Raw genomic sequence first — 22934 nt, 5'->3', positions numbered from 1 at the left:
TTAGGAACAGGACACCACACTGCAAAATTAAATACTATTATTCATTTATTCATTATCTGTATCTGTCCAGAGCCTACCTGGAATCATTGGGCGCAAGGCAGGAATACACCCTGGAGGGGGCGCCAGTCCTTCACAGGGCAACACACACACACATTCACTCACACCTACAGACATGTTTGAGTCGCCAATTCACCTACCAACGTGTGTTTTTGGACTGTGGGAGGAAACCGGAGCACCCGGAGGAAACCCACGCAGATACAGAGAGAACACACCACACTCCTCACAGACAGTCACCCAGAGGAAACCCACGCAGACACAGGGAGAACACACCACACTCCTCACAGACAGTCACCCGGAGGAAACCCACGCAGACACAGGGAGAACACACCACACTCCTCACAGACAGTCACCCGGAGCGGTAATCGAACCTACAACCTCCAGGTCTCTGGAGCTGTGTGACTGCAACACTACCTGCTGCACCACCATGCCGTCCTTAAATACTATTATGAAATAATAAAATATCATACAAAATGATATCCATTTTAATCCTGATTTCTAAATGTTTTAAAATTAATGGTCTTTTTTTATTTTAAAAAATTGATTTAAAAAAACCCTAAAAATTACAAAACTAAAAGAATTTGAAAATTAAAACGTTAACGCTCGTTTTGAAGCTTGATTTTTGTTCGCAGATTTGCTCATGTTCATTGATAACAACACTGTCTTACAGTGACAAAACCAGGTGAATAAAAAAACACCAGTGTGGTTAGAAGCAAGTGTGTGGTGCTTTGGACTTGTACTTAGCACAGTGCTAATTCTATGACTATTAGCTTTCATTATTTGCTAGCTAAATTAACCATTTTTATCAAGTACCTGTTCAAGGAATAGACATCCAACTTGTAGGTCCGTGTTGTGAGGTGGAACTTTTCCCTAAACCTCTTTGTGTGCTTCTCGCTACAGATGTACCCCACATTCCTGCTCCACTTCGTGAGCTTCCCACCTGCAGGACAGAAATCTCTCAGCTGAGCCACCATCCCCTCCCTGGCATCCCGCAGCCTCCAGTCGCCACCTCATCCGATGGCCCACTTTCCTCCAGCTCCTCATCATCCCCAACAGCCCCACCACCAGGGGGTGCAATAGGAGGCCTCCACAGCCGGAGTAACAGTGCTGAAAGGCTGCTGGAGCCCCCTGCTGCCAGCCCAGAGGAGTACCATGACAGTGATGGCACACGGAGGACAAGAGCTGTGGAGAACCAGTACTCCTTCTACTGAAAGCTCAAGACTTAAGCCTCAGACATATGTCCTGCCCTGGAGGACCCCTGCTCTTTATATTTTGTTGTTTTCCCAGCTTCCAACACAGTCAACCAGGGCCAAGATCCCAAAGGCATTTTAGTCTTAAGGTTATATCAAGTATATCAAGAGATAGTGTTCAGTGTGGGCTCACTGTACTGTTCAGTTCAACGGGTTCAGTACGTAGCAAAATCTTAACCTCAATTCAACACAGTTTGATGATTATTGGTACAATTCACAATCATTTTTCTAATACAAAATACAGGAGACTCTATTACTACATCTACATGGCAAAAATGCCTGCTGCCACATGTTTATGATCTGGATGTTGGAACATTTCTGTGAGGATTTGGTATTATTCAATCGTTATATTCACAATGTTCAGTCCTGATGTCAGAGACTAGTTTTTGCTCTTCCCAAAGGTATTGTATGAAGCGTCATTGCTCTGGAGAATGCAGTTCCACTCCTCCAGGGGCAGTCATTCCCATCCAGCTGAAACCTTGCATTGAGCATGGTATCCTTATTCAGCCTCTCCAGAGATTCCCATTTCATTTTATGGTGTGTCCACAACAGGTGCAGATTATAGAAGAGTAATTTACATATATTTGCTCTCCAAAGAAAAACGTGTCTTCATTTTTGTCATTTTTTTTAGTTTACGATAAAATTTAAACAACGTTAGCTGGACCAACAGAAATACTCCAAAATTACTTCCAAAATTACATTTAATTTTTGTTTTTTTAAACACTGACTTTTGGAAGTTGAGAGTTTTCTTTCTTTCTCCTGTAGTTATTTTTTGGAGACACTGTACATGTTTTTCTTTGGACAGTATCAATATGCACACAGTACAACACAGTACCAACACCCTCAATATTTATAACCCAGTATTATCATTATTATCATCATCATCTCCACCTTAATTTTATCTAAATAGCAAACCCTTATCGAGCTGAGGTTTGTAATAGAAGGGAAAACACCAAAATGTTCAGATCCGAGTCTTAGGGACTAGGCTTGGTGAGTGTTGCCAAGAAGGAGCAATTTCATAGACCGACAAAATGCCTCTTCAAGAAAGGATTGTCGCTTGGCTTTTTGCAGACTTGGTTTTCATTTAAATGCTGTGTTTCCTACGCGAGACAGGACCCAAATCCCTGAAAGCAGGCTATTATTCTCAATTGCGGTTTATCCATTACCAAGGACTTTCTGCAGTGACTTCCCTTTCTGTTTTCTCCATGCATCTGCAAAGTCAGGACACAGACATTTTGATATGGAGCTTTACCCTTTTCCGTAAAGGAAGCTGTCGTAGCGAAACATCTGACAGTGGTTAGCCTTCATCAAGCCGTTTCCTGCAGATGCCCCTTTTACTCGGCTTTTCTCTCCCACCCCCGCTGATCAGAAGAGTTAAAAGCTCTCCGGCCCAATCAATTTCCCCAGAGGATCCTCACTCATGTTTGTGAAGCTGTTGATAGAACGTCCCGGATGCCCCCCCCCCCCTCTCTCCCCACCCCCCATTCGTCCGCCTTCTCACTGTCTCTTGGGCTTTTTATGAAGATAACTTCCCACAACAAGGCTGCTCCAGCTTGCGACAGCCGGGGCGACCAGGGTCAGTTCTCTAGAAGCGAATGGTTGCAATTAACCAAACCAACAAAGAACGCTTCATTCTTTTTTTCCAAATCGCTGGTACAATGCTCTGCGGATTAGCTGCTGCCCATCAGCTAGATTTCTTGCACTATTTCAATGAACACTAACACGTACCGTACATCAGTTTCTTAGCAAGCCAACTGAATGCTGCTACATTTTAGCCCTAATGTCTAACAATGTTCATATGAAGAGACCTAGCAGTTCACTTCCACATTTACATTTTACATTACTGGAGTACATGTGCAAAAAAAAGTCAAATGTACACAAATTTTCCCTTTAATTTGAATGTAATCAAGTAGCCAAACAAGTTTTTATTTCTTCATATTTGTGCTGGAGCTTAATCCACTTGAACCCTGTTAATTAGCACCATGTATGACTAAATCATCACAGGTCAACCTCGGGCCACGCTGAGTTGCATAGTAATCTCAGATAGACTTGTGTGTGACACGCAGTTTAGAGTGAAAAGATTGAAATTGTGTTTTTTTTTTTTTTGTTTTTGTTTTATATAATTTTAGATGTTTCAATGGCTGAAACGTACATGTTGATGGTTTCATGTTCACATTCTCATAGTGTCCCAAGATTTAGCCACAAGCCAATACGCTAGCCCTAAGCTAATTCAGTAGCCTCAAGCAAACATGCTAATCACAGGTACAACATGCTGCAGTACTATTTGATATGTGCTGTATATGTATTTTATTCCTAATACATTCTATAGGCATATTTAATTTGCTAAACACATTAGCAGCAGGCATCTAAAGGCCACAGCAGAACAGAAATCAGTTTTAGCATTCCAGTCACTTTTTCACACATTACGGTTTGAGATAAAAATGCTATGGCTGTTTAAAACTTATTATAATTACAATAATGACTATATTTCTCTTGGTGGAAAATAAATGTGAAGTCCATCTATTTCCTTGGCAAATGAACGTGACGTGGCAGGTGTGACGATTCGGCTGAGTAGCTAGGCTAACGCTAATTTAGTAGTATAACAATACATTAAACATTTTTAGATATATAACAAACTGTACAAATAATAAATGCTGATGATGAAGAGAATTTTAAAATGTACAGTTACGCTTTATTCTAGTTTAAAAACAGTAGCAAATAATCCACATCATTAGCTAGTACAAAACAATCCCATTCACCGCCTTCCTGTTTGTTTACCTCTTTCATAATCCACAATGAATATATTTCTCCTTGGTTACAGCTACACTTGCACTTTAAAACAGTTTTGCCTATATTTTGTTAAAGGGAAAAATGTGTAAATTTGATTTGTCCATGAACTATCACCACGTCACAGTTTGCCCTTTAATACGAGAAGAATCTTCTCACCTTTTACTTTGTACATACTCTCTATGCCTTTAGTGATCACTCATTAATACACAGTAGCAGCTGATGTGTTTTTAGGGATCTTACCGTGGGAAGGACAGAATAGTATTTGCTAGAAATATAGCCACAGTGACTAATCTGTAAAGACATTACAATGAGTGTCTGAGAAATTAACAGTTAGTTGTTACTGCGTATAATCTACGTGGTCATAGACGTCTGAGTTTGGGTCTAAGTTGATTTTCTTTATGGGAAATAATGAAAGATCTTTCTAAAGCCTGCTGCTGTTACTCTCTGTGGTAAACAGATGTTTCAAAACTGATTAAATTACGAGATTTGGCAACCACAAAATAATTCACTGTGTATTTTGTTGTTGTAATTGAGGGTCTGTGAGGTCCACTTGGTAAGGAGGGGTCTACACAAATCATATTTTTGGTTTGGAAAGCATTGGTCGCCACAGCTTGTGACTGTGAAGGTTTTCCATTTTTGAAAATAAAGCAAAATGTTCTCACAGAGAGAAACAGCCAAGATACCAAATTCCTGGTGGTAAATGTGCCAATCTGAATTGTATTTTTGGAAACATATTTATTTCTCCGCCATTGTAAATATCATTTTCCTAGAGATTTGTGTATCACCACCACTTCCCTTACACTATTAGCTAAATTAATACATCAAATAAAGCCCTATAGAAATTTATTCTCACAATTTCTTCATGTCCATAATTGTTTTCTCTTTTCTTCTCTTCTTTTTGTAACCTTCTTTTTTTATTTTTTTGCAGATTTTTGCAGTTTGGCTGAGTTTTAAGAGTCTGTGCAATTTTGTACAAAGTGACGTACTTGACATACTACTTTATATTTCTGTGAATAAAATCTGTGAACAACCTCTTTACAAATGGATTAAGTTTCTCTTATTCCACTCCAAACTGGGGTCCAGAGGTTAGACGCATTCAGGAAGGTCCTCTCTTTAATGTTTACAACGATGTTAGTGCTGTGCTCATTCATAGAAACCTACCCGCTGATACCCTTCATACCCTGCAGAAGGATTGATGAATGACTGTGTCCACAAAACTTTGGCCATCGAGTGTACATTCATTCATTCGGTTCTTCACAACATCACGGTGAGCCTGGATCACCACCTAGTGGGCATTTGGTTGAATAACAAGCACTCAAAAATAAAATCTCACATATTTCTTAAACAGACAAAAGATTTAAAGAATGTGATTATAATTATCATAACATTTATTTATAACTCACTACTATTAATAACAGCATTTTGGTTCATACATTTGGGTTTTTAAATAAAACCTGAGAAGCTAGACCACGGAGTCTAGCAGGAGTTCTTTATATAGCTAGAGAACTTAAGCCCAAAGTCAAGTCTGTACAACAAGAATTGTTTGGAAACAATCGTTCACTTTTGGCTAAAGTCATTCAGCTAAACTGAGACATGTGAAATACTGCTTTGTGAAGTACACCCCTGGTCTCACAGTTAGGGTTTCTCAGTTATCTAGGCTTCTCCCAACCTCATGGTGCTACTTGGGAGGGTGAAGGCTAGCATTCCTTTGAGATGTACACAGCCAAAAAGTTTCAAACTGCAGCCAAAAATAATGTTTATGATTAATAGCTGTTGTACACAGCCCTCAAGTCACCTCTCTGCAAGTGTGATGAGAGGATACGTTTGAGGGGGTCATGGCACTATACAACTGGACTGAACACAGGAAACTCTAAAACAGTACTGAGAGTGTAGACCAGTGCTTTCAACAGATGAGTGTCAGGGTTTTTAAATCGCTGTGCAAACTATGCAAATATGAGTTTATGTCAGTAAAGTACAGACACACTTTACATGGCTACGCTTTAAAAGTGAGGGTTTCAGACTACAAATTTAAATACCACATAGGAATATCCATCCATCCATTCATTATCTGTAACCGCTTATCCATTTCAGGGTCACGGTGGGTCCAGAGCCTACCTGGAGTCATTGGGTGCAAGGAATACACCCTGGAGGGGGCGCCAGTCCTTCACAGGGCAACACACACTCACACCTAGGGACACTTTTGAGTCACCGATCAACCTACCAACGTGTGTTCTTGGACTGTGGGAGGGAACCGGAGCAAACCCACGCAGACACAGTGAGAACACACTACACTCCTCACAGACAGTCACCCGGAGGAAACCCACGCAGACACAGTGAGAACACACTACACTCCTCACAGACAGTCACCCGGAGGAAACCCACGCAGACACAGAGAGAACACACTACACTCCTCACAGCCAGTCACCCGGAGGAAACCCACGCAGACACAGAGAGAACACACTACACTCCTCACAGCCAGTCACCCGGAGGAAACCCACGCAGACACAGAGAGAACACACCACACTCCTCACAGACAGTCACCCGGAGGAAACCCACGCAGACACAGAGAGAACACACCACACTCCTCACAGACAGTCACCCGGAGGAAACCCACGCAGACACATTGAGAACACACCACACTCCTCACAGACAGTCACCCGGAGGAAACCCACGCAGACACAGAGAGAACACGCGTATGAATATTATCATTTAAATATTTAAATCTGCTTGAAGAGAAATAATAAGGTCCGTATTTGCACAAACACAAAGAAAAGGCTGCACCTTGTTTAAAATCCAAGAATCTTTTCCTCCCCCCAAAAAAACTACCTCGATATTAAAATGAGGTATATATCAGCAGAAGCATTAGCGTACCTCATAACGATACAAACAAAAACATAAGAATTAAATGTTTTAACCTAATCTCCATCTTTCTGAAAAAACTTCCCCATAATGCATTTCAAATCAACAAGTTTTAACTCTTTATGGACTGAAAATATTCTCTGGGGCACTCAGTTCTTAGCTGAAGTACAGCAGACAGAGACGAGGTTGGGCTCTGGACATTTTACACAACTCACCTAATCATTAAAGAGTGGATTCCTTTGTTATTTTTCAAAATTCCTGCAAAAACAAAAAACGCATTAAGATTTACATTAAAATGTAAAAGAAATTTAGAGTAATTTGAAAAACCTACAGAACAAACTGCTCACGATTGGAGGTATAAGCAACCAGTCGTTTGAAAGGTCCAATGCCTTTAAATATTCCCTCACAGAAGGTCACACCACAAAATGCTTAATAAATATGCATTAGAAATGGTCTTATTAGAGCTCTGATATACGTTTTGGACTGAAATATAATTTTTAAACATGCATTCAGGGAAGTGACGTGTGTGTGTGTTTTTAAAGCCAAATATTCCCCAAGGTTTTAACTAATTCACCATTAAAACAATTACAGAAAACTATTTAGAAGACACCTGTTATTGACTGGTGTGTGTGTGGACAGTAAATAAAGTGGCTAAATCTGTGTTGTACACATGGAGTCACCTGATTCCAGCAGCTTACAAAACAAACGTTAAATTATGTAGAAATGTTGAAAAACAAACAGAATTTTGGCTGGCGATAATCTCCTAAATCTCTGCGGCACAATAAATGTTTCCTCTGACCACAGCAGCCCAGAGCAGATAGAATTGTGGTCTTCCTTAGCCACAGTTGGGCTCCAGTGCCACAGGAGGACCACACTGTACGAGAACACCGGTCCAATTCCCTTCCTTTGGGCACCAAAGAACTATTTCAAGTTTTGAAGCTGCCAACGACGACATATCCCGCAGCCAGCAGCAACCCGACTACCATCCCCATCATCCTATCCAGCTTCCAGGTGCTGAATTCTCTCTCCTGCTTCCGTTCATATTGTTTCCTCCAGCGGCGCAGGGCTTGCTCTCTCTGCAGCTGCTCTCCGTAATGTGCCTGGTAAAAAGCATCAAAGTCAAAAACGGGTTTCCCTCCCACCGTGGCGCTGGATACAGGCCGAGTGCTCTTCTTACCCGAGTGCTGCTGGCCTGTGGAGGGAGAAGTGGCTGAAGACTGTTTTCCTGAGGGTCTTCCTGCAGCCTGGACGTCTGCTGAGCTCAGGATGCCGCGGTCGTACTTCTTCCTTAGTCCCACACTGCCCAGCACACTGTAGGCCTCGCTGATCTGAGCAAAGCGCTTTGTGGCCTCCTCACTCCCTGCGTTCTTGTCTGGATGATAGAGGAAAGACTGCTTGTAGTATGCTGTCTTGATCTGGGTTTGAGTGGCAGTGGGAGACACCTGGAGAGGTTGGCAAAGACATTTTATTACTTTCACACTAAGTTTATAATTCCTTTTTAATTTATATAAAACATTTCAGCCCACTAAGTTTGTCTTAAGATTAAAAAAAAACTATTTTCAGCATTTTGGGCGGCGCAGTGGCGCAGCAGGTAGTGTCGCAGTCACACAGCTCCAGGGGCCTGGAGGTTGTGGGTTCGATTCCCGCTCCGGGTGACTGTCTGTGAGGAGTGTAGTGTGTTCTCCCTGTGTCTGCATGGGTTTCCTCCGGGTGACTGTCTGTGAGGAGTGTGGTGTGTTCTCCCTGTGTCTGCATGGGTTTCCTCCGGGTGACTGTCTGTGAGGAGTGTAGTGTGTTCTCCCTGTGTCTGCATGGGTTTCCTCCGGGTGACTGTCTGTGAGGAGTGTGGTGTGTTCTCCCTGTGTCTGCATGGGTTTCCTCAGGGTGACTGTCTGTGAGGAGTGTGGTGTGTTCTCCGTGTCTGCGTGGGTTTCCTCCGGGTGACTGTCTGTGAGGAGTGTGGTGTGTTCTCCTTGTGTCTGTGTGGGTTTCCTCCGGGTGACTGTGAGGAGTGTTTGAGGAGTGTGGTGTGTTCTCCCTGTGTCTGCGTGGGTTTCCTCCGGGTGACTGTCTGTGAGGAGTGTGGTGTGTTCTCCCTGTGTCTGCGTGGGTTTCCTCCAGGTGACTGTCTGTGAGGAGTGTTGTGTGTTCTCCCTGTGTCTGTGTGGGTTTCCTCCAGGTGACTGTCTGTGAGGAGTTGGTGTGTTCTCTCTGTGTCTGCTTGGGTTTCCTCCAGGTGCTCCAGTTTTCTCCCACAGTCCAAAAACACACGTTGGTAGGTTGATTGGCGACTCAAACGTGTCCATAGGTGTGAGTGAATGTGTGTGTCTGTGTTGCACTGTGAAGGACTGGCGCCCCCTCCAGGGTGTGTTCCCGCCTTGCGCCCAATGATTCCAGGTAGGCTCTGGACCCACCGCGACCCTGAACAGGATAAGGGTTACAGATAATGAATGAATGAATGAATGAATGAATGAATATTTTCAGCATTTCCTCTTGGAAAATGTTCATGTTTTTATGCTGAATGCCCTTCCTGATACACATACATCCTGATGTAACCCTGCCATTTCACCCAAACTTAGGCCAAAGGAGTGTACAAGTGCAATCCTAGTGGCTCAGTGGTGGACATGGGGCCAAACTCCAAACCGATATTGACCCAAGGCCCCGATGGCCTAGGAACTGTGCTGCGGTGACACTAGTTACACTAGAGTGCTGCAAATTCATTGAATTGTGGTGTCCTGTACACCAAGAAAATTCTAATTATTCACCTTTTTCAGCCTATAGCCTTTTAGCATCTTCAAACCTATTAACTACAAAATTATAGAACAAAGAGTCTAATATTTATTTATATAATATACATATCATTGCTGTCCAAAAAAACATGTATCTCCATTTTTTGGGGATTTTTAGTTTATCATATCATTTGAACACAGCAGCTGTCCCTCACACTTTGTGAAAATTGTATGATGAAGGGACACAGAATTGCTCCATAATTCCAATACCTGGAATAAAATGTGTTTACATAGACTTCCATTAAATAACAAGGTTTTTTCAGGATGTGATATTTTGCCCTTATCACCCACCCATACCTCGAGGATGTCGTAATACGCAGTCTTGCTCATGTGGAGTGAGACATCATAGCTTTGGTTGCTGCTCCAGTTGCAGGTTTGTGTTAAAATGACCCAGGGGCGAGGCTGTGACTGTCTACCCGTCAGCAGCAGTACTGTACAATAAGACCCGAAGCACTCAGCCTTCTGTATTCTGGAGGAACATGGTGCCAGAAGGACACTTCTGTTCACACAACATGCCACTCTGTACATCCTTCTGCAGGACACAGGGAACCAATGAAATTAATGGAAATAACTTAATCAAAGTATGACAGAACTAACTGAGCTGTAAGTTTTAATGATAAAGTAAAGTTCAGTTTCTCATACTACACGCCAACAAGAGTGGACACCTTAATCACTGGCTAAATCTATACATTGAGTCATTTTTAAATCTGTATTCAGGTGTAAAGCTTGCTCCATCTCTGTTCTTTTATCTGCCTTTACCTCCATCCTTCCCCTTCTTTTATATTCTTAACTGCTTACAAAACCTGTACGACCTTCAGCTAATGCTAATCTAGGTGCCAGAATGTAACTGCTGCGTAATTTCATGTGGTTAAAAAAAAAAGAACCTGGTGAATAGAAAGTCAGTTTCAGTTACATGATCAGAATCAGCTGTTTCTCAGGTAATCACCTGAGTCTTACCTGCTCTGAGCTTTTTTCCTGTGTGCTCTTTACCCAGCAGGGTTCAGCAGTCAGTCACTGTAACAGTGGGAGAACACTTCAGAGAACGGTTTACGCAGTATATGTACAGACTTGCCTTTTTAAAGTAAAGACAGAAATATTGGTCATATTACTACTGACATAACTAGATACCACAGGTAAAAAAAAGTACAATAATAACAAATGTAAAGTAAAAAACAATTAAACACAACTGGTTCACAATGGTGTGTAGCTAAAGATCTTACAAAATAAATAACACATTTAATCCAGCTCTGACAATGAGGGGTGTAAAAACTTCAGCAGCACTGCTGTCTCTAATCCACTTGTACCAGTACAACACACACACTAACAACACCATGTCTGTGTCACTGAAGTGCTGAGAATGATCCACCACCTAAATCATGCTCTATCAGGGTCCTGACTGTTGAGGAACAGGGTGAAGGTTATTGTAGAAAGTACAAAAATTGCATCTATGTAGCCAGTGGAGACTATGGAGAACATTAGAGACAGCTGCTGTTTGGACAGGCAGTGTAGTTTGGACAGCTTGTTGTGGACAGGCAGTGTAGTAAAATTTACAGCCATCCAACCTCATAAAAAGGGTGTCCAGCAGTGAGGGTTTAATTTTCAACCTCCAATGAAAATGTCATATTGATACTGAAGGGGATTATGAGTGAAAAAGTGGCCTTTAGTTTCAATGTTACAGTAATTCAACACTGGAACGTCGAGGTCAAGGGCAAATCTAAATCATAGGAACCCCGTTTAAAGATTAAGTGTTATTTACGTGTTCATACTGAACTGCTTTAACAGCCTGGGCCTCGATGAGACAGTGAATAAACAGCAGCAACTCAGCGAGTTTCTACAGGATCCTATTGACAGGTTTCCGAGGCCTGTAACAAACGGTTGACACATACCAACAAGCTGTGGTTTCATTATTAGGAAGATTGACAGACAATATATTAAAACCGCTTAAAAACCGGCTGTGGCAAAAAAAGAAGCGAATTTAAAAACCAAACCGAACTATTTCAACCCTCAAAAACAAACTCCAGTAAAAGCCGACTACTCACCTCCATTACACAGAGCAACAGCAGCGCCGACCAATCAGAGGAAAGAACAAAACGGTTACACAGGGGAACCTTTCCAACTGTTAAAATGTGTTTAAATATATGTTGTTGCACGTATTAAAAACCTAAAAAAACACAATAATATATATATATTTTTTGTAATGCTATTTTTGTTGGATAAAGTGAATAAACACCAATAATTATGCGTAATATTACTTCTACTAATATTACTATTAGGCTAGAAAGGATAGAATAATAAGAAATTAATTACTCATTTGCAAATTAAAATAATAATTATTTTAATAATATTAATAATGATGAAAATAAAGTTAATAATTTTGTAGACTTTGAAAATACCAAATCCTCTATTAAAATTCAGTAGCGCTGTAAAAAAAACTATATTATTATTATTATTATTATTATTATTATTATTATTATTATTATTATTATTAGTTGTTGTTGTTGTTGCTGTTTTTATAAATTAAAACGGTATTATGAGGAGACTTTTATATTGAAATGCTGCTGTAGGTTGGCCATGTGTTTTTGTACGGAGTAGAACTGCTTCTGTTTTAGATTATTTAACTATCATTCGATTGTTTATACCGTTATTAATCTCACCGCTCGCTGACAGAAGAAGCATGTCTTCAGGGTGTCGCAGGCCGGAGCACATCGCTCCTCCGGAAGTGGTGAGTAACTTTAATTTTATAAACTGAACTGCACTGTAGCAAACGGTGTGCCTCGTCCAGCTGCTTTAAATCTTCCATTTCATGTTAATATTTCTCCACTGGGATCTTAATCTTTTCAACCTAGACTGAAACAGTCTGTGTGATTGTAAGCAGTGTCCGAGCTCTCCAAATCCCCAAATGTCTATTATTTATGTTCTTTATGTCCTTTAGACATTTAATAATCTTGTCTCTGAGTTAAAAGTGTTTTATATATAGGTCTAACACTACCTTCAGTTTGTTCAGTAAACACAGATCTATGATTATGCCATAGGTCCAAGCCTCTGTCTCCACCCACATCTTTGCTTGCAGCTACCATTTGTTAGGATTGGTTCCTTAGGTTTGTGATGTATGTAATCCTGGATGTCTGAATCTGTGTTTTTGGGACTGTGTTAAGAACACTGAGAAATCAAAGCTCAACCACAGCGCTGATGGCTTATTTCATTCATGATATATCTTCAGCCATAAACACCACCGCATACACACACACACACACACACACACTTACACAAGCTCTAACAGGTTTAATACTTGCATTATCATTAGAAGGGACTTTAATTCATTAATCATACAAACTGCTTTATGTATTTGTGACCACTGTTGATTTCACTGTCGTGTTTGCAGTTCTACAACGAAGAGGAGGCCAAGAAGTACTCTCAGAAGTAAGTGTGTTATAAGATGTGCCCAGCAGTAATACATTGCCTATGGTTTATACACTCAGTGTATAACTGTTTAATGACTCACTGTCTTGTCCCTTGTGTCCTGTAAAGTTCTCGAATGATTGAGATCCAGACCCAGATGTCAGAGAGAGCCGTGGAACTGCTGAACTTGCCAGAAGACCAGCCCTGTTATTTGTTGGATGTGGGGTATGTGTTAGTTGTATAGAAGGAAGATTTACTTTTAAGGTACAGTGGGTGTACATTAAATGTGTTGTATTCAGCAATTATATGGTTTGTCTACAAACTTTTGGACATGGGCAACACTAAAACAACAGATTTCAGGAACCAGATGTCATCACTGGTGAGACGTTTTTTAACCCTTTTGAAAGATTTTGGAAGTATTATTGATTTTTAAAATGCTGAGTGCAGTTTTGGAAAGTTCTGCAAAGCAGGAATTTGCAGTTTAACTAGGGAGATCCCTATTGGAAAATCCTGAAATTTGGGCTTTATTTTTCTGGCTAACTGCTATGTGGAACACAGCCCCTGGAAAGAATGCACTTTATTGAAGTTTTTGTGTCTTTTCAGCTGTGGCTCTGGACTCAGTGGAGATTATTTATCAGAAGAAGGTCATTACTGGGTTGGTGTGGACATCAGCATGGCCATGCTTGGTGAGTGATGCTGTATTCACACTGGCACAGGTTTACTGTCTGCTTTTTGAACAAGCAGGTAAACGCTTTGGTCTCAGATACTGTGCAGCCCTATGCAAAAATTTGGAAACACCCCTGGTCTAATGGTAATAGAAAGAATAACCTGTCAAGTCAGTGAATAAATACAAATGTATAAAAAAAATTCACTAAGACGGAGAATAGAGCGAAAAGAAAATAGGGAGAATACAGCCCCTATGTTTGTTACTCTGGGCTCAGCACTGCGTCGCCAATCCACCTACCAACGTGTGTTTTTGGACTGTGGGAGGAAACCGGAGCACCCGGAGGAAACCCACGCGGACACAGGGAGAACACACCACACTCCTCACAGACAGTCACCTGGAGGAAACCCACGCAGACACAGGGAGAACACACCACACTCCTCACAGACAGTCACCCGGAGGAAACCCACGCAGACGCAGGGAGAACACACCACACTCCTCACAGACAGTCACCCGGAGGAAACCCACTCAGACACAGAGAGAACACACCACACTCCTCACAGACAGTCACCCGGAGGAAACCCACTCAGACACAGGGAGAACACACCACACTCCTCACAGACAGTCACCCGGAGGAAACCCACTCAGACACAGAGAACACACCACACTCCTCACAGATAGTCACCCGGAGGAAACCCACTCAGACACAGGGAGAACACACCACACTCCTCACAGACAGTCACCCGGAGGAAACCCACTCAGACACAGGGAGAACACACCACACTCCTCACAGACAGTCACCCGGAGGAAACCCACTCAGACACAGGGAGAACACACCACACTCCTCACAGACAGTCACCCGGAGCAGGACTCATACCCACAACCTCCAGGTCCCTGGAGCTGTGTGACTGTGACACTAACCTGCTGCGCCACCGTGCCGCCCCTTAGGAAAACATAAAATATTTTTTTGCATAGGCTACAATTTACAAGTAAAGTGGATGTGTTTATTAAAATATTGCAGCTGTGCATCCCTTATATAGGATGCAAAAACTTTGTTTTCATTCCACAAGGGATGCACGCTTGAATGTAGAGAGCCAGTGGGTCGTTTAGTTGTGATGGTGGTTATGTTTATGGCACAGTGACTGGTCTAAGTCTGACCTCATTCAACACAGGTTTAGGTTATTTATTATTCAAGCAGCTGTTGCATTTTGTTAATTACATTCTTTCAAATTCAGGTTTTTAATATAAATATGATTCACCTTTCATTCCTATATTATATCTTCGGGGCAAACATAAATAACACAGGAACTGGACTTTAATATGAATCCATATTAAGAAAGAAAATGTAGCTAGTTCCAAATAAAAAAAACTTACTCTTAATAATTACAACACAAAGATGTCTAGTAAAACGTTTCTCTTTCTCTCAAGATGTCGCTTTAGATCGAGAGGTGGATGGAGATCTCGTTCTCGGAGACATGGGGCAGGGCATGCCTTTCAGACCTGGGACATTTGATGGCTGTATCAGGTACAGTAAGATCAAAGCATGACATTGAATTACACATGCAGTACATTGGGGCATGTCGTGATTAATGAATAACACTCAGATTCAAAAATATATTCATTAATCCAAATAAGCTGTTGATTTGTTGCTATCCTCAGTATCTCTGCGCTCCAGTGGCTGTGTAATGCCGATAAGAAAAGCCACAGTCCTCCCAAGAGGCTCTACACCTTCTTCAGTTCCCTCTACTCCTCTCTGGTGAAGCACACGTTTTTAAATCCACTTCAATTGTGTTTACACGTTGGAACTCGGAGGGTGTTCTTGCGAGCTGTTAATGTTTATTATTATATTTCTAGGTAAGAGGGGCTCGCGCGATCTTCCAGATTTATCCTGAAAACTCAGAACAGGTGAGTTTCCACCATAACATTTCAGTGCCTCATAACCTTTTAAGAGATGCAGTTTTCAGAGAGGCACACAGAGAGAGAGAGAGAGTGTAATTCCCTGCCCTCATTCCTCTGCCTGCTATACTTAAAGTTTACAGTTAAGGTTCTCCTCCAAGTGCGTTGAGCTCAGGTGACAATGTGTTAGTGTCTTCATCCTCACATTATTCCTGGCTCCTTAATGGGAACCTAGTTATAAACATGTCTAAAACATCCAAATCCATTCAGTTAAGCTGCTAGCCCTTAGGGTGTTATTTTCACCACTCTTGCCTCTGCCTTAACATTGGTTTCTTTCTCCAGCTGGAGTTGATCACAGCTCAGGCCATGAAGGCAGGGTTCACAGGAGGGATGGTGGTGGATTATCCCAACAGCAGCAAAGCCAAAAAGTGAGTGCTCAGGGATTTACTTCAGCAGATTCATAAACGGCACGGTTTACGTGGAATAAATTAATCCTCGTGTTCTGTTTTGGAAGGTTCTTCCTCTGCCTGTTCGCTGGTGTATCTGGAGTCTTGCCAAAGGTATGGACAGTGGACATGAATCAATGCAATGCAAAGGTTTACTGAGATGTAACCTTGGTACTTTTGGTCATTTTTGTTTCATTCCAGGGACTGGGGACAGAGACTGTAGACAGAAATGTTCCAAATCAAGTGCAGTTCACAGGTCAGAGGTAAGGTGTCATGGATAGGATGTAGAAATGTGGACATAATTAGGACGTTGATGCATGTTGATGACATAACAGAAGCTTGTACAGTGTCGCCCATATTTTGACACTTTGACATGTTTGATTCTTACTGTGTTATATCACACATTGAAGTTAAATCATAAACAGATACAAGGTTTTGTAACAGTGACTTTATACTGATAGTGAAACTAGTAGTGTGTAATTGTCATGTCCACATTGCAGCAGATTCATTAGATGAATGACAATATCACAGTAAATGTACTTTATAATGTGTATTACATTAGCCTGAGGGTCTTGTCTGTGAATCAGGGCAGGGTTTAAGTCTGTCCCTGTTCTGATTGGACACAGACCGACAGAAACAGAGGGTCAGAGTGCTGTCTCAGCATAGGACCCTCCAGACAGTTTTTCCACCCTCTGACATTTACAGAGTATGCTGTTCTATAATTATCAGTGTAAAACTACTAGTGTTTTTATTGGAAACTTACTTATTATTGCAATATTTTAAGGCTCTAGTGCTCAGTTTGTCGAGCCAAAGTAAATTTTTTTATTTATTTATTTTTAATTTTGTTCAGTGCTCAGTTTTAAAATATGAGCTTTTTCTTAAAAAGAAAAAATGGAGACCTTTTAATGCGCACCGTGCTCTGTCAATTCCACCCAAGGTCCCGCTTCAAAAATATGAAGGGCAAGTCGCTGAAGAAGAGCAAAGACTGGATCCTGGAAAAGAAGGAGAGGAGGAGGAGACAGGGCAAGTACGTATCTCTGTTACCATTTCTGCTGTTTGTGGATCCCGGTCATCCTTCTGAGTAGGAGTCTAAGCTCTGACCCTTTCATTGGGAGATCAGCGGTTTGCTCCTTGACAGTTCCTTAGCCATCTGACTCGTTTGGAGGGACCCACTCCCTAATGTCCCAGTGTGAACTTAGCACACAGATGCCTGCACTGTGTGCACACCTAACAGCACATCTAGGCAGTTAGTGTTCTCCTCCAAGCGTGTTGAGCTGTCAGATGGTGCTGTGTTTGTATCTGTAAACTTGTTGATGATTAAATGGGTTAAATCTTTGTTTTGTTTCTAAGGGGTGTAAGAGCAGACACCAAGTACACGGGTCGCCAGAGGAGACCTCGTTTCTGAAGCTCTGGACACATGGACTGCAGGACTGGGTCTTTATCCAGTTCAGAGGGACTTTATAGATGGAAAACACAATGTGCCTGACCCTGCAAACGTCAACGTTGTGGCTTTTTAACCCGGATTTCATCAGCCTTCCTTCTTCGACTGAAAGCCCACTATGTGATGAAAGGCTTGATGTAATATTATGGACTTTTCCCCTTTAAAGAAGGTTTAAGACTTGAATGATCTGTTGGAATGAACCTTTTGGCTTCAGGTGCATGGCCAGTTTTATCTTGGGCCAGAATTAAGCCTGAGCTAATTAGATTGGTTTAGATTTAGTGTTTGGTGCATTTTTGTTTAATGGTAATTACATAAACAGGTTACAAATATGAACATCAGTTTCCAACTGGCTTTTTTAAGGTTTAACTCAGCAACACTACCCCCAATAAATACACACACAGCCACTTTGTCCAAAAGGGGACTTTTCCTGAGAAGCCTGTGGTTCACCTCAGTATTTTTGTGATCTGCGTTTTTTTTTATCATTTTTCACCACCACAGAATTTCAAGTTTATCAAATGCCATACAATAATAATAATTCAAATATAAAATTCATTCATTATCTGTAACCCTTATCTAGTTCAGGGTCGCGGTGGGTCCAGAGCCTACCTGGAATCATTGGGCGCAAGGCAGGAATACACCCTGGAGGGGGCGCCAGTCCTTCACAGGGCAACACACACACACACACACACACACATTCACTCACACACACGGACACTTCTGAGTCGCCAATCCACCTACCAACGTGTGTTTTTGGACTGTGGGAGGAAACCGGAGCACCCGGAGGAAACCCACGCAGACACAGGGAGAACACACCAACTCCTCACAGAGAGTCACCCAGAGGAAACCCACACAGACACAGGGAGAACACACCACACTCCTCACAGAGAGTCACCCAGAGGAAACCCACGCAGACACAGGGAGAACACACCACACTCCTCACAGAGAGTCACCCAGAGGAAACCCACACAGACACAGGGAGAACACACCAGCTGTGTGACTGCGACATTACGTGCTGCGCCACCACGCCGCCCCCAAATATAAAATATTCAGATTAATATAATTTAAATATACAAAACTCATTCAAGTATGTATCTAATGATTTAGCTCCATACATAGGTCCTCTCAGCATTGGGCTTTGGAGCAGTAGAACTCTTTTCTCTGGACTGACGGTGCTCCATTCACTAAACTCGGGAGGGTTTGAGATCCAGATTTAGTCATCCAACATCAGTGCCCTAACATCACTAATATTTTGTGACTACATGCAAGAAATTCCTAACAAAAATGTTCATTTAAAAGCCTCAAAGTGTAGAGCAGAATATATGTTCTGTTTCTGGATCCAATTAAAAGGCTGAAGCCGTACAGAATGAATGAAATTAAACACCAAAAGGAATTGGGAATTAAATGAATGTGAATTATGTAAACAGAGGGGTATGTGGGTTTCCGGTTGTGTCCGGCAAGTGGCGCTGTTGTTCAGGCGGAAAATGGTGAACTGTGGCTGGGCGTTCTCTCTGCGCTCGGTCGCTGATAAACGCGGTGCTGCGTGGTATTTTACAGATGTTTAAAACATGTAGAAGTAGTAGAACCAGTCTGGACCTCAGACTCCACTGTGTCAATTCTGTTAATAAGGGTTTAACGCCCAGCTTTTAAAAAAACAACGCTGTGTGACTCGTTCATTTAAATGTAATATATTCAGTGAACCTTTCAGAATCGATTCAGTGGTTCAACTGAATCTTTATTTTTCTTTTAGCAGTGCAGCCTTTATTCGAAACATTTCATTACTGTCTTTTATAAATTTACAAACCTTTCGTAGTCTACCATTTTTTACGAAGCTATTACATTATTAAAGATGATATGGATACGATGGAGGAAAGAAAACTTTGAATTTAATGTGGATTTAATATTGAAATTTAAAATTTTAACTAAATATCAACCCAATAACCGTTATGATAGTTTTTTTTATTAAATATTTAATATTAAAATGTGAATTCAGATTCAGATACGTATGTCGGCCATTATGTTAAAGATCCAGTTTACGTTGATCATATTTAAAATATCTTGAAATCCTGCCCGCTGAATTAAACCTGTGTGGTCTGCAAGAATAAAGCAAATCCAACGAATCGGTTATTCGAGTCATCGAGTCCCAGAGCGAACGAATCGGTTCTTTGAACTGAATCGAACTCCTTATCACTATCAAACGCGTCACCGCTCCATTGTGTGAACAGACCCACCTTCTGTCATCCCCCTCTTCCTAAAAACTACAGCTGGGATAAAGAAGGGAGGGGAGAAAAAGAGAGGAATTCTGCTTTTCTAGTGAGGGATGTGCTCTTCTGAGAGGACTTGCAGGAGCTTGTAGTTGTTTTGGGGGTCGTAAAGGGGCTTTTAATATTGGGAAAGTTCTGAACGTACTTTGAAACATGAAGGACCGCACGCAGGAGCTGAGACATGTGAGTAAACAACACTGTTTGTTTTGGTAAATTCATTTGTTAAAATGAAAAACACCTGCTTCATTCGCTTTTTAACTTGTTGAGAGAACGAGGAATACGCGTACGTAAAAAAAACGCTGAGGGTGTTGCAGAACCACGAAACTGAAATTGTCTTAATTATTTATCTTTTTAATTTTCCGCTCCACCTCAAATGCCGTTGTCTGTTGCGGAAAGGAACAGGTGGAATTTGGGTTTTAATTCGAATTCTATAATTCCACCGTAAATGATAACGCAGTGTCTTTAAGCAAACTGTCTGAGGTGGGTTTCTAATTGGCATCAGGTGGGCGTTTGATTAGTTTTTGAGTTTTCACTTCCACCTTTAATGGCATTGAGGGAAATAAGTCAAAGCTTCTGATATAGATTTAACATCAAGTGTTTAAGCAGTCAGTGCCATGGCTGAGCATTTTAACTTTCAAACTCCCTTCATCCAAAGACCACCAGATGGATTCAGACAGCCAGGGTTTTATACATCACAAACCTAAAGGACCAATCACGTCAAACTGTGGGGCAGGGGTGGAGTACCTTTCTATAACAGAATTTGAAGCCACTGAGAGAGAACACACCAGGATGTGAGCTTCGGGAATGAGGCAGAGGGCGAGTGATGGAGTGAAATGGAGAAGAGAAAAAATGGTAGGAGACAGAGAGAGAGAGGTGGAGAGACATTGAAAGCAAGGGGGAGCGTTCTCAGAAATATGAGGTACGTTATAGACACTAAATAAATGTGTTTTATTTACTACAAAGTCCAGCTGTGTTCCCTAAAGGTACATTACATTCTCTCCTCCAGGAGGAGATGTGACAGGAGGTGTGTAAGCCTTCATTATAGAACTGTGTCAAATAAAAGAACAAAATATACGTCCTGGAGATGAACTGGGCGTGTGAAATCAACACAACTCTAAAATGTACAGTTATGTTCCCAAACAAAAGGCACGGGGTATGTTCCCTGGAGGGTACCACCGCAGTGACAGTTTTTCTGAGAGTGTGTTGAGAGAGGGGGATAGCTGTAGGTGTGGAGTGACAGGGACTGTAGGAGAAGGAGACAGAGAGAAATAGGATGGTGCTGTCTGAACCACTGTTATTCAGGAGACTGAACAAACTTAGGTGTGAATGTCTAAGCCGTCTGCTGAAGTTCTAAAACAAGTCCAAAATTTGCCCGCGGTCATTTTATGGCTCCACCATCAGGTTCGGTTCTGTTTAGTTGCTTCAGACTGGAAGCTGCCTGTAGCCCTTCACTGAGGCTAAAATTAGACCTGGCTGAAATTCCATTTGGATAAAACAGAGTGGGCTCGGTGCTTGGTGAGACGGATAAGAATGCAACATCACAACATTGTTGAGCTACACTCTCAGAAAAAAAGGTACATTCGAGGTACATTAAATGTAGGTGTTAGTGGTGCAATTACAGTATGTTCCATAATTAAAGACACAAGGTACAAGGATTAGAACAGTTTAAGAAAGGACTACAAACTTCAGGTTAAAAAAATGAAACCACCCAGTTGTGAGTTCGATGAGCAGCAGTTTCGTGGCCCGGTCCCAGCCGATGTGTGGATTTGTTTTTCTGTTTCCCCTGTAAGGTCAGTTTTAAAATGATTGACCAGGCCTCTGCCTGTGCTGGACTGAACAAACACTGGACTTGAGTGGGTGATAAGGAGCAGAAGCAGAGCTGCCTGTGGTCTTTGCGGAGCTCTGTGGGCTCTGTGCCGTGTATTGATTGTTTGGAAATGACAGGGTGACTGATTTTCTTCTCTGCTGCGTTCTTTTTCGTGTTCGCCAATCTATCGACTGTTTGGGGCAACTTCTGTTTGCTCTCAATGCGAAAATGTTTTTTGTTTTGAAATAAAAGTTAAAGTGGACCACTGATTGTTGGGTCTCAGCGCTCTGAACCGAAGACCCTCTATGCTCTAGCTATTAAAGGAACGCTAGGGAAGTAATGGTATTTTTGCTGCTTGGCTCCACAGTTCTACAGAGTGGAATCCATCTTTACAGCACTGTTCTGAAATCAAGGGGAAGGGGCAGGGAGGAGGAGGTGGTTCCCTACCCTCTTTCAAATATTACATAGTGCAGTTTCTGCAGTGCAGCACCTGGAGTAGCAATGACAGAGGCTGTGTTCTCACTGTTACAGCTTGGTGGAGCGTCACGATGATTTTTAAGCTGTAATTTTAAGGTATTTTAACTACCTAGAGTTGCTTTAAGAGAGACATTTGGGAGGACTGACCAATTAAATGTTTACAGAGAAGATTATCGACCAATAACGGTAGCTCTACAGTCAGGCCGTCCAATCAGAAGACTTTAGGCTACTTCACCACGCCCCCTTCTCACTCAAGCGAACCAATCGGAGTAGGGGAGGGCGGGACTAGTTTGTGAACGAAACGCTTCTCGAAGTTCTATGTAAGCTCTAGAAAAACAACATCCCGGACGTTTGTTAAGTCTAAAAAAGAGGACATGTCCGGGTAAAAGAGGACGTCTGGTCACTCTACTGATGACATCAAAGAGGTCACCTGTTGGAGGTCTGTAGCTAGACCCTAGAAGACCAGATCATTTATTTTTCTAGGCTTGTGACCTCAATGTAGAGTGTCAAGCTGCCAGTTCAGCAGCTCAGAGTCATTAGGTTAAATTTCCCCAATCAAACTTGTTATTAATGTAGGATATAATTAAAATGGCAGCTCTTGAGATTTGAAAATCATCTTTTATGATATATATAAACAATAAATGCCTCAGCCCTGTGTGTGTGTGTGTGTGTGAGAGAGAGAATGGATATGTAGTTGGGTTGGGTGGGTTGTTGGGGGCAATACACTAAGATAAGTGTGAGTATTCCAGCTCTGTATATTACAGTGTGTGTGATAAATGAAATGAGGGAGCTCAGGCC

The 22934-nt window shown here is 41.8% G+C and overlaps 4 protein-coding genes across 6 annotated transcripts in view; 3 read left to right on the top strand and 1 right to left on the bottom strand.

Moving 5' to 3' along the window:
* Positions 1-5128, top strand: part of LOC136679688 (SH2B adapter protein 2-like) — a 31167-nt gene extending 26039 nt beyond the window's left edge. Inside the window, exons 9-10 of one of the 2 annotated variants that reach the window (XR_010796568.1) lie at positions 958-1844; positions 5026-5128. Coding sequence is in view for 1 of the 2 variants with exons in the window: in XM_066658346.1 (XP_066514443.1) it covers positions 958-1268 (311 nt within the window). In the remaining variant the exon portion in view is untranslated. Of the gene's footprint in view, positions 1-957 lie in introns of both variants that reach the window. The other variant, XM_066658346.1, reaches the window with a different exon arrangement.
* A 373-nt stretch (positions 5129-5501) lies between these two features.
* LOC136679150 (dnaJ homolog subfamily C member 30, mitochondrial-like) lies at positions 5502-10819 on the bottom strand. Of its 2 annotated transcripts, XM_066657488.1 has the most exons (4): positions 10703-10819; positions 10043-10277; positions 8134-8398; positions 7856-8056 (listed from the first exon to the last, which is right to left on the bottom strand). In XM_066657488.1, the coding sequence occupies exons 2-4, from the start codon at positions 10271-10273 to the stop codon at positions 7995-7997; spliced, it is 558 nt and encodes a 185-aa protein (XP_066513585.1). In that variant the 5' UTR covers positions 10274-10277; positions 10703-10819; the 3' UTR covers positions 7856-7994. The 2 variants fall into 2 exon arrangements, with proteins under 2 accessions (XP_066513584.1, XP_066513585.1); XM_066657487.1 differs by having other exon boundaries at positions 5502-8398.
* A 1499-nt stretch (positions 10820-12318) lies between these two features.
* On the top strand, positions 12319-17990 carry LOC136679341 (probable 18S rRNA (guanine-N(7))-methyltransferase). Its single transcript, XM_066657804.1, has 12 exons — positions 12319-12467; positions 13128-13165; positions 13274-13369; positions 13748-13830; positions 15237-15333; positions 15468-15564; positions 15663-15713; positions 16047-16132; positions 16219-16264; positions 16352-16413; positions 17088-17177; positions 17501-17990. The coding sequence occupies exons 1-12, from the start codon at positions 12420-12422 to the stop codon at positions 17553-17555; spliced, it is 849 nt and encodes a 282-aa protein (XP_066513901.1). The 5' UTR covers positions 12319-12419; the 3' UTR covers positions 17556-17990.
* Positions 17991-19825: 1835 nt separating this feature from the next.
* Positions 19826-22934, top strand: part of LOC136679711 (syntaxin-1A) — an 89273-nt gene continuing 86164 nt past the window's right edge. Inside the window, exon 1 of the mRNA XM_066658376.1 lies at positions 19826-20035. Within this exon, the coding sequence (XP_066514473.1) occupies positions 20006-20035 (30 nt within the window). The 5' untranslated portion in view covers positions 19826-20005. The remainder of the gene's footprint in view (positions 20036-22934) is intronic.

Source organism: Hoplias malabaricus, chromosome Y (assembly GCF_029633855.1).
Source record: "Hoplias malabaricus isolate fHopMal1 chromosome Y, fHopMal1.hap1, whole genome shotgun sequence".
Lineage (NCBI taxonomy): Eukaryota > Metazoa > Chordata > Actinopteri > Characiformes > Erythrinidae > Hoplias > Hoplias malabaricus.
This window is presented reverse-complemented; position numbering and strand designations above follow the sequence as displayed.